The 12170-nt window shown below is 35.1% G+C and overlaps 2 protein-coding genes across 2 annotated transcripts in view; both read right to left on the reverse strand.

Annotated features, from left to right (window-relative positions):
• LOC118645412 overlaps window positions 1-12170 on the reverse strand; it is a 392632-nt gene that overhangs the window by 294603 nt on the left and 85859 nt on the right. The gene's annotated exons all lie outside the window — the stretch shown is intronic.
• Window positions 1405-5527, reverse strand: LOC118645415. The gene is made up of 4 exons (XM_036286388.1): window positions 3742-5527; window positions 2098-2268; window positions 1826-2025; window positions 1405-1731 (listed from the first exon to the last, which is right to left on the reverse strand). The coding sequence occupies exons 1-4, from the start codon at window positions 4004-4006 to the stop codon at window positions 1657-1659; spliced, it is 711 nt and encodes a 236-aa protein (XP_036142281.1). The 5' UTR covers window positions 4007-5527; the 3' UTR covers window positions 1405-1656.

A 12170-nucleotide genomic window follows, 5' to 3' on the forward strand; every position in this document is an offset into this window, starting at 1 on the left:
AATAGTAACAAAAACTTGAAGAAATTCGACAATTCAATGTTTTCAAAATTGAAATTCTGGCAAAAATTGAAGTTCTCTTCAATATTAAGTATTATATATTAGTATCACGAAACGAAATGGCTATAAAATTTTTAAATCCTTTCGAATAGCATTGTAAAAAAACCATCAAGAGAATTGTATAAAAAAAGGTTTTTTTTTCGAATGAATATCTGCAACGCTGACTAGTATTGCCTGTTCCTAACTATTATAATTATTATGTAGATCGTTGGACTGTCTGTTAGCACCAAGAGCATTATTGTAAACGTTTCTGTTCAAAACGTTCAAAAACCGGACAATAGGAAAAGAGAAACCCTATTTCCAAACGTTAATACATTTTCTAGTGCTAAGGTCTAGAAGTCTAGAAGTTATTACTCACCTTGCATTATTTTGATGATATATAGTCCGTCAATGCAAAAGTTTTCCTTCCGTCTTTTCCACGAACACAACTCGGTGCAGGAATTTGTGAAGACCTCCCAAATAGCACTGGATGTTCCAAGGACGTCCATGTTAAGTACAATTCAGGTCCACATGTCCATGGACATAAAATGGACATTCATAGGATATCCATTATTGGAATTAAAACGGATGTTCTATTCAGAACGTCCTATGCTCAATATCTGATTTATGTCCGCACTTGGATCTTACTTTTATATAATTTATCTTTATTATGTAATCTAAAAGAAATATTGTAAATTATATATATATATATATATATATATATTATTTACAATATTTCTAATTAACATTAATTTATAAATAATAATAAATTATATTATTTTTAATTTTTAAAAGGTTTATTTTAATTGTTCTACTTTTAGATAGAATATGAAATATGTAATATGAAATAATATGTATTATTTTTTTATTTATTATTAACATTATTAATTATTAGTATTTTTTTAAATGTTTGTTATAATATATTATTGTTTCTTTTTCATTTTCGTTTCTTTTTCTTTTTTTTTCTTTTTTTTCGGTTTTTTTTCGTTTCTTTTTCCGACCAAAAGAGAGATACAGCAATTGGTCTGAGTCAAGCGCTGTCTCTGATCTTTACACCGAGCACTTGGTACGCGTATCAAATAGTAAATAACTAGTGAATGTGTTTAATCATTGGCTGATCAGCTTAAATTCATTACTTGATACGCGTACCAAGTGCTCGGTGTAAATTAGGGCTCTGTCTAACCAGTAGCATAATAGGTGCTAGACAGAGAAAGAAATTGACCCGGACCATGTCTCCTCTTTGTTTTTCTGCCGGACACTTTTCAAGAGCTTTTTGCAGGAAATGCGCAGTCCATGCTTTATGTCGATGATTTTTACAAAATTTGGATTAACCCACTATTGCAGCAAGCTCTTTAATTGAAAAAGGCCCAAAAGAAATAATCAAACCATAATAGGTCCAAAATTTGGTTTATTTCGGACTTTCTATGAATGTCCGAAATTGTGACAAACTTATATCCCATGGATGTCCATTAAAGGACTTTCTATGAACGTACAAAGTTGTGCCAAACGTATATCCTATGGACGTCCATCGAATGTCCGACGGACCTTATTTGGACTCTTAATGGATGTCCAAATGTCCAGAAGCGGATATCCACTGGACATACACTGGATGTCCTTGTGCTATCTGGGCTTTGTGCAAGTTCTTTGGATGTCTTCACGCGCTGTGTGACCTCCGATTTTGCGTACAAACGTATTCTAAATAGAAATATTTATATTATATTTGAATAGTTTGAAATAGTTTGAACAAAGTTTCATCTTTCTTCGTGGGATATTCAAAGAATTAACTTACAAATTGTTTTTTCACTTCCGGATTTTCATGGAGTGTTTTATCAAAGGCTTCAATTTCAGCAATCGATTTTAATGGCAGAATAGATGTTACACGGTCGATATTTCTTGAAAACATAGGTCTTCCGCGTTCCATTTTCTGAAGAAGCTCATGTAGTTGTACTTGAATTGACGCTAGCATTCGGATAATTATTTGTGAATATTCTACGTTAAAAAAAAAAGTATTTAGATGTTCCTTGTAAATGTTCCACGTCTAATAAATCCAGTCGGTTTTACCTTCCGGACTACGGTTCACCGGTTCCATGCCATCAAGGGCATTTCTGGCAAATGTTGCAATTTTAAAAACATTTTTTCTCTTGCGGGTTGCTGATGTCGCAACCGGAGTCAGAATTGTCATGTATGGGTAATCAACGTCTTCTGCTTCCTTGTCCATGTCGCATTGGTCTTCTATAGCACAACACAAGATATTGTTACTTAATTTTTTATAACAATGAAAACAATATAATTTTATACAATTTTTTCAACATAACATTTTGCTTCCTCATAGAGGAAGCTTTGTTTTTGGTTTTAATTTTTTCGGTTTAAAAAAAAAGAAATTTAATTCAAATGTCTGTATGTATGTACATATGTATGTACACACTTATATATCGAAACCTACTTAAGGATATATTGGTCATACAGTCCATCAAAAAGTTAAAATTGGAAATTTAAATTGGAAATGTGTTAATATTAACATTATATTTTTATTTAGTAAAATTTTTATAGCTATTAACTTTATTTGTTATTAAAAATTAAAAATTATATTTTTAAATGATGAAAAAAATCTCTCATTTTTTATAAGTATTTTAAGTATTCAAGTATTTTAAGTTATTACGAGCCGGATTTCCCCATCCGACCTCATAACCGACATATGTAGATTGCGACTAAGCATTCGGCGAAATATCAATCGCGCAACTCCGGGCGCGACAATAAGAAAATAATGCAACGGCCCAATTAGAGCCGAATAATCGAAATTCAAACGCAGCAGCCTTGCCAAGTAGCAGGAACGCTGATCGGCAAGGATACAACGTAACCCAAAAAACTGGAATAAAAAGGGAAAGCCCAATGCCGAGTCGGGCTCAGTCAATAATCAATCTGTCGCGTTATTCTGTCACGTAACACTGCTGTAAAGTAACCTATCGAGTGAAGTTAAGTAGTGAAATAAAGTGTACATATTATCCACGGCGAGAGTGCCTTATTTAAACCCCAGTCCCCGGGAGCGTGCTTTTGAGCAAGCAGAGTGCAGCAAAAATAAGTGACCAGCGGTGCAAAGGGCCCCTGACGGAGGACGGACCCCGAAGTGCACGGAGCGGCACGACAAAGTATTCAAGATAATTTATACAAAATTTTCTAATTCTCTACTTGGTTGTTCTGTAAATAAATGAACAAATAAATTATGTTTATTTACAGAACAACCAATCTCTACAGCGCAATTAAACTTTATATAAATAATAATCTTGAATACTTCAAATACTTATATAAAATTCAGATTTTTGTCATTATTTTTTATTACATTTCCATTAGAGCACATTTCTATTTTTTATTGAAATAATTTTTTATCAAGATAGACAATTGCCACCAAATTTATTGTATTGCTTTCAAATGCAATACAGAACAATCTGTAATTTTTTCATACTTTGTCATTATTTTTAAAATAGATCCAATGAAAAATAAATTTTTTGTAGTGTTTTCAAAGGCTTTTGATGTAATTAAGTTAGATGCACATGCCATGAAAAAGGGCGTTTTAATTTAAAAAATGAAGATTTTCAATTTTAAGATATTTTTCCAAAAATTATAATTTTATTTAAAAATGTGTCAAAATCAAATAAAAAAATATTTAGATGTTCCTTGTAAACGCCTAATAGATCCAGTCGGTTTTACCTTCCGGAATGTGGTTCATCGGTTCCATGCCACAAAGGGCATTTCTGTTAAGGGCGTTGCAATTTCGAAAACATTTTTTCTCTTGCGACGTCGCAACCGGAATCGAAATTGTCATGTATGGGTAATTTACGTCTTCTTCTTCCTTGTCTATGTCGCATTGGTTTGCTATAGCACAACACAAGATATTATTACTTAATTTTTTATAACATAATGAAAACAATATTATTTTATACAATTTTTTCAACATTACATTTTGCTTCCTCATAGAGGAAGCTTTATAATTATAATAAAATAATGAGAAAGCAATCCGCAAATAGATTTATAAGTTGCAAAATTTGTAGATTGCTTCCTCATTTTATCATAATCATAAAGCTTTCTCTATGAGGAAGTCATAGTACTTTATGTTAATAATTATATTTTTCTATACATGTTCTTAAAAGCTTACTCTAACAAAGAGCATTGGGCGCGAACTTAAATGATGAGGAAGCAACGTGCAAGTTTCTAACTTTTAATTATTATTGAATCCCAGGAAAGTCGCAAAAAATATATAATATATCTTATAATATATGTATAATAAAATCTCGAAGATTTTGTAGGCACATAGAGACTATTATAGGATATTATTTTTCGCAATTATCATGGGATTCCATGAGTCCAGTTAGCACATACATATAGTTAACTTTAATTTATAATAACTTTAATTTGATTACATATATAGACTCCAATATACACTGTCAGTCACTGAAAATCTATAGTTCACGTTATGTATACTATAGATTTTCAGTACTGGCAGTGAATTTCGGAACGCATTAATAATATATAATATATCTGTTACGGGAGAACGTTCGGATTGTGAACGTATTTCCTATATATTTCCTATGTTTGTAACAATATATTGTAAAGGCGTGGAGGAGGGACAATGTACGCATTCTCTTTACATGATGATTGAAATGGAAGCTATCCGGTGTCTCTCGGCACGAGTCACATGGGCTCGTGGCCGCCAAGCCATTGTAATCAACGACCTCGTGGGTTTAAAAACTTGGTTGTGAAGGTCGATAGCGTGCACGGGGGCCTCGTATGGGGGACTCGGGGCTGTTCAGGCTACCGAGACGCCGGTGACGCAATATGAAAATGTAGAAAGGTCGAGAAAATGCGAGAATGTTGACCGAGCGCCTTCCTCCACGCTTACTCATCGTTTGGATTGTGCGTGTGTGGGTCAAGAGAGGGAAGAACAACGCAGGCAAACGGACGTGTCCTTGCGTGAAGCGTTTTTGTTTTTCGAGCAGAACCTTTGGGACCGTCGTATAGTTCCCAAATACCGGTAGAATATATTCAGTCTAATCGCATTTACTACTTTAAGATAGTTACATTAGGCATTAAAGTGTTATTAGAAATCCAACTCATTATTAAAATCACTTCTCTTTGCCCATCACAATATCCCATAATGTTCTCTATGTGCCAACAAATTCTCCGAGATTCTTTGGCACTACCATATTATACACATACCTTTGTGCTCTAACAATAAGTCCTACGTTGCCAAAAACCAAAGAAAGTTATATTGCAGTACGTGTCTGTTCTCTTTCGTAAATTGGTCCTTCAGGGACTTTACAGATCACTTTACTAGTAAAAAGACAGAAGTTGTAAGAATTTATAACAGTGTACTTTTCAGAATACGCCAGTATGTAATAATGTGTAATGGGTAAAATTTAAAAACAAATGTAAAAATCCAGATTAGAATATTATAAAGAATCTTGGAGCATTTGTTGGCACATGGAGAACGTTAATTATGGGATATACTATTTTTTACAACTTTCGTGGAATTTAATATATAAGTCTATATTATCACATACATATTTTAGAGTAAGTCTCAGATGCGCACAGTAATAAACGGACACAGCAGGCTGAGTAAAACGGACACAGTAACAAACGGACACAGATCAAACGGACACAGTAAGAAACGGACACAGTAACAAACGGACACAGTAACAAACGGACACAGTAACAAACGGACATAGTAACAAACGGACACAGTAATAAACGGACACAGACCAAATGCGCACACTGCACATGCGCACGGACCAAATGCACACACGGAAAGTCGCAAACCCATGTGATGCAGTGAATGTTTTGGACGCACGCACGCACGCACACACACGCACGCACGCACACACACACACACACACACACACACACACACACATACGGGGGGGGTGCAAGGGGGGCCTTTGGCCCCACTCCCGCACTCACCCCGTCCAAGTCGCTAACTTATGTGGACTTTACTCTGCTTGCAATGTACATGGATGGCATTTGGTCCGTGCGCATGTGCAGTGTGCGCATTTGGTCTGTGTCCGTTTGTTACTGTGTCCGTTTATTACTGAGTCCGTTTGTTACTGTGTCCGTTTGTTACTGTGTCCGTTTATTACTGTGTCCGTTCGTTACTGGGTCCGTTTGTTACTGTGTCCGTCTGTTACTGTGTCCGTTTAATGACGTTTCAAACGTCATTAAAACATCTTTAAGACCATATTTGACGTCAATTTGTTACTTGAGCAGTAATAAACGGACACAGTAGGCTGAGTGAAACGGACACAGACCACATGCGCACAGACCAGATGCGCACGGACCAAATGCGCACAAACCAAACGGACACAGTAACCAACAGATTTACTACATGGGTTGCGACTTTTCGGGCACCTCTACCGACGGGGTGGGTGCGGGAGGGGGGGGGGCGAGGCCCCCCCTTGCACCCCCTCCGTGTGTGTGGGTATGTGTGTGTGTGCAAAGCATTCTCTGCACCACATGGATTTGCGACTGTGCACATTTGATCCGTGCGCATTTGGTCCGTGCGCATTTAGTCCGTGCGCATCTGGTTTGTGTCCGTTTCATTCAGCCTGCTGTGTTCGTTTATTACTGTGCGCATCTGGGACTCACTCGCCGCGTGTATCGCCCATGTATCTCATAACGCGAACCGGTGAGTTGCGGGTAACCAAGATTATTGGATTTTAATAACAGTTGAACTGATTAATTTTTGACTAAGCTCAATTGATAGCTTGGGTTTAAATTATATATATAATAAAATACATATATACCTTATTTATTTGTGCTTTAAATCCTACACGTACTTTGTTTCGGCACTTCGAGGACTTTCAGAGGATTTCTAGTTCTAGCCTAGCTCACAGGCTCACACACACAACACAGCACTCGCGACAGTCGCGACACGCAACGTCGTTGCGCTCAGGTGCGTTCGAAAACATCACCCGAGTGCTTCCATACAGGGTGCGTTCTAAGACAGTGTTTGAACCGATCTTATTTATATATTAAATTTCACATTTGCATCGTTCCGTAATAACATTGATACGAGCGTGTTATGTTACGATTATACAATTTTTGTTACATAACTGTAACGTTAAAACGATGTATAACAGTTATATTATCTGCGTGTAACAAATATTACATAACAGGTTATTTCCATGTTATATAGCACCTACATATTACAAGAATAACAATGTTACATTACATGTAACTTCCATGTTATATTGCCGTTATAAAATGTATTCACTGTGGTGTATGCGTCGTATATATGTAGATGGGTTAGTCATGGGTGAGTGTATGTGTATATGTTTATGTGTATGGACGGAATTCATAGACCGATCTTAAGTTCAAGAATTGTTTTAAGTTTAGCTTCGAGCAGACTTGAGACTTACTTAACCAATGAAATAACAGCATTGACGTCTCAAGATCGTGCTTAAGATGGGTGTTGAATAAGATCGGTCTATGAATTCCGTTCTATGTGTTTGTCCACATTGTAGTCTGTATGAAGACTAAAATTAGGAGACCGATCTCTGTGGTTTTGAGTGAGGCGAAAATCTGTTAGAAATGTAGTACCAAATGGTGGCGCTGATGATGCTGATACACCGTTATATATTCCAACTCTAGATACAATCGTCTAATTTAAGTTTATCGTAGTCAGCCGTGGAAGTGGTGCTAGGCTGACCAACATATACTTAGCAGACAGATAAAACGTTATTAAAAATTATCTTATCCAATCGTTTGGAAATCATTTGGAAACATTTGGAAAAAACTTCTTAGAATTTGGAAAACTATAAAATAATCAGAATTAATTAAAATCAATTAACCGTATAGTTAGCAAAAAATGTCTAAAAATATTTTTTCTTTAATCCAATCGCTCCAAAATCATTTGGAAAAAGTGTCGGTATAATTTTCATTATTTGGAAAACAACTCTATTTTAATAAAAATTAATTAAAAGTCAATATTTAGTTTGTCTGCACTAAAGTTTGCACTATAGTGCAATAAAGTGTTATTTTCTTTACTACAATCCATTTTGAAGTAAAATTTGATAATTCTAATCGTTTCTAAACGATTCCAAACGGTTAGGGCTTCCGCACAGACTTTTGCATAACGCATAACATAAATGCATAAGAAATTTGGGTAATTATTTAGTTTAGGCACTCGTATTCAAATATCGATATAGTTGTGCTTATTCGATGCGGTTTGCCTTCGGCCTCCCTCCCGCACCCACCCCGTTGAAGTCGCTAACCCATGTAAACTTTACTTTGCTTACAAATATACATGGGTTGCTCAGGTTCATTGCAAGCAAAGTAAAGTCCACATGGGTTAGCGACTTGGACGGGAGTGCGGGAGGGGGGCCGAAGGCCCCCCCCCTTGCACCCCCGTGTGTGTGTGTGTGCAAAGCATTTCTCTGCACCACATGGGTTTGCGGCTTTCCACGCAAAAGATTAGCAAGATCCCTATGCAAGGATTTAACACGTATATTTATTATTAGTTACCAGTAGAAGGAAATCATTACAAGTGCGCATACATTTTAAATTCGCGCCTTTATTTCATGCACACATGACCACCGAGCATGCGTATATGGCCGCAAAGCATGCACATATGATCATAGAGCATGCGCACATGATCGCGAAAGGTGTTCATGTCATTTTCGTCGGTATTACAGGTTTCTTAACCTAAATATTCGTCAACTTTAACAATTAATATCTCGCTTCCCGGGGCAGAGCGACGCTTTTTTCTGCCAGATTCGTTCGTTTGAAGGAAAACCGCATCGAATAAACACAACTACGTCGATATTTGAATACGAGTGCCTAAACTAAATAATTACCCGAATTTCTTATGCATTTATGTTATGCGTTATGCAAAAGTCTGTGCGGAAGTCCTAACCGTTTAGGAATCGTTTGGAAACGATTGGAATGATCAAGTTTTACTTCAAAATGGATTGTAGTAAACAAAAGTACACTTTATTGCATACAGTGCAGACTTTAGTGCAGACAAACTAAATATTGATTTTTAATTAATTTTTATTAAAATAGAGTTGTTTTTCAAATAATAAAAATTATACCGACACTTTTTCCAAATGATTCTGAAGCAATTGGATTAAAGAAAGGAAATTTTTAGACATTTTCAGCTAACTATACGATTAATTGATTTTAATTAATTCTGATTATTCTATGGTTTTTCAAATTCTAAAAAGTTTATACCAAATGTTTCCAAATAATTTCCAAACGATTAGACTAAAGAAAAAACATTTTTAGACATTTTCTGCTAACTCCCACACAGTATTGAAAGATTTCAGAAATCTTTCAGAAAGCTGTCAATAAAATATAAAATATTTCAAAAAAACATTTCAGACATGTTTCAGATATGTTTCAGATACATGAAATGTCCGCTTTCATGTAATGTCAGAAATATGTCAGATACATTTCTGATATGAAAGTGGACACTTAATGTGTCTGAAATATATTCAAAACATGTCCGAAATATTATTTTGATATATTTTATATTTCATTGACAGCTTTCTGAAAACTTCCTGAAATCTTCCGGTGTTATGTAAAAACAGTCACCCATCGAAGTATCTGCCATGGTCGACGTTGTTTGACTTCGATGATCGCACGCAACCTAACGCGTAGTGGTGATCCACGAATACTTTATGTTTATGTATCCACAAATTTGTTATAGATCGTTTCAATAGATATTTTCAGAAGAATGAAACATGTATAATCAACTTATATTTTTATAAATTATTGTAAGGTAAAATTTTACAGTTTTTTACTGAATTCTCACACAACACATTACCAAATATCTATCAGAAAGTTTTTTGAAAGATGTGCTGTATGGGGCTGTACTCAGCTCACGTCGACGCGAGAAAAAAGATTAATAATGTAAATAAAGCAAAAGTAGTTATGTTAATAATATTTTAGAATCTTTTTTATATTTTACTTTAGAAATCAAATAAGAAATATTTGTATTAAATATTTCAATGACATTCAGGATTATTTCGGTGTCAATTGTCATATTAAATATAAAATTTTTAGAAACTTTTAATGATATTTTAGATATTACATACAAAATACTTCTGAAATATTTTACTAAAAATGTCGGAAATGATTTTGATGAAATATTTTACAAATATTTCTGAATGCATACAATGTTATATTTTAATATTAATTTTTAAGATATCTTTTAAATCGCGAAAAGATATCTTTTCATAAAAAATGCAAGATATCGCAAGAAATCGCAAGATGTCTTTTTGTCTATATGGGATATTTTTCACAAAGCTTTTAAATATAACATTTTCGAAAACTTTCAATAATCTTTTAGACATTACATACAAAATATTTCTGAAGTATATCAAAATATTTCTGAAATACTTTTCTGAAAAAGTCGGAAATGATTTTGATGAAATGTTTCACAAATATTTCTGAATGATTACATTGTTATATTTCAATATTAATTTACAAGATACCTTTTAGAAAGTTTTCTGAAAGATGTGTGCTGTGTGGGTAGCCACGATGAATTCACATTGAAGTATTGATCCTTAAGAGTTTATTGTAATGAATACCTCGCGATTTATTATTTGGAACATTTAGAGTATTCATAGAAAAGTCATTTAAAAAAATACTTGGTGAAGTAGAAAAATGAATACATAAAGAATTCTTGAGGAATTAACCACAATTAGTTTATATTGAAGTATTCCTTAAGAGTTCATTGTAATGAATATTTTGCGATTTCTTATTTGGAACATTTAGAGTATTCATAGAGAAGTCATTTTAAAAAATACTTGGCAAAGTAGAAAAATAAATACATAAAGAATTCTTGAAGAATTAGCCACAATAAGTTCACATTGAAGAATGAATACCTCGCGATATATTATTTGGAATACTTTGAGTATTCATCAAAAATTACTCGAGTGTTTGGATCTCAATTACATTTTTACAATTATATATTGCTTAATAAATGCTAATTTATACTTTTATACACGAAATGCGCTATATGTATAAAATTAACAAAACAATTAATATACAACTTAAGAGCGTGCTGATCTGCAACGACAGAGTGTCGCGTTCCGTTTCACGCATGATGTGCATGATACAACATTCATCCTTGTTTGTGTTAAATATACATATTGTAGCGGCACGCCACAGCGCGATGCGCGCGCGCGCACAGCGTCCATGGCCAGGTCAGCGGCCGCGGCAACCGCGAGTAGTGCGCGCGGCCGCCACTAGACGAAAGCGCGGCGCTCCAACTCGTAAGTCAAATGACAGCGTTGGCCTACATAAGGAAACCACCCACGACGAGAGGATAAGCTAAGCTTCCAGCTTCCAAGCTTCATACGCTGCGTATAGCGAGCTCATTCCGGGTCTATACTGAGTTTCACTCAGCCTGCTGTGTCCGTTTATTACTGTGCGCATCTGGGACGCTCCCGGTCCAAGTAAGCTCGTGGCCTTCCAAGCAGTTTTTCGGCAGACTTCATCGGCATTTTGCCTCATTGCCGACGACTGGACTGTGGTACTCGGACCAACCAAGTTTCCGGAGCTTGAGGAGCCGGACACTGGAGAGGCCTGCGGCAGACGACAGCAAGGAAGACTACTTTCCAAGACTTCCTTTATATTCACAATATAAACGTACACACTCACAGCTGTATTCCAAAGAACAAATAAACAAGACACGTATTAATATTTGAGGAGGCCTTCTGATTAATCCACTAGTTTCCTAACTTCCCACACATATGTTTCATCCTTCTGACAACATCTATTGTAATAATCTATAACAAATATGTATGCATAAACAAGAAGTGTTCATGGATCATCACGGGGCGTTAGGATGCGTACGGTCTTTGAAGTCAAGCAACGTCGACGATGGTTAACACTTGGATGGGTAATCGTTTCTTCAGGTACAGAAATTAAACATGCTTTAACAGGTACGACTATGGCTTGGCTGAAACATGGTATAGTCTTTTTCCTCTTACAAAATTACCGTAGAAATAATTAGACTTTTTAATTTTTTGTTCAAGTTTTTTTGCAATACTCAGAAACTCTTAAAAATGCTTAGTAGAAATAATAAAAAATTTTCTAAATTAATTAGAATTTTTTATTTTTAAATTTTTTTTGAGAAA

This window comes from Monomorium pharaonis, chromosome 4 (assembly GCF_013373865.1).
Source record: "Monomorium pharaonis isolate MP-MQ-018 chromosome 4, ASM1337386v2, whole genome shotgun sequence".
Lineage (NCBI taxonomy): Eukaryota > Metazoa > Arthropoda > Insecta > Hymenoptera > Formicidae > Monomorium > Monomorium pharaonis.

What these genes read in the sequence shown, in the direction of transcription:
- LOC118645415 (XM_036286388.1), bottom strand. Translation starts at nt 4,006, where the DNA reads ATGAGGAAGCAAAATGTAATGTTGAAAAAATTGTATAAAATAATATTG. An exon ending in GATGAACCACATTCCGGAAG is followed by an intron (nt 2,269 to 3,741) that starts GTAAAACCGACT and finishes GTTGTGCTATAG; the next exon opens with AAGACCAATGCGACATGGAC. An exon ending in CGGAAGTGAAAAAACAATTT is followed by an intron (nt 1,732 to 1,825) that starts GTAAGTTAATTC and finishes ATTTCTATTTAG; the next exon opens with AATACGTTTGTACGCAAAAT.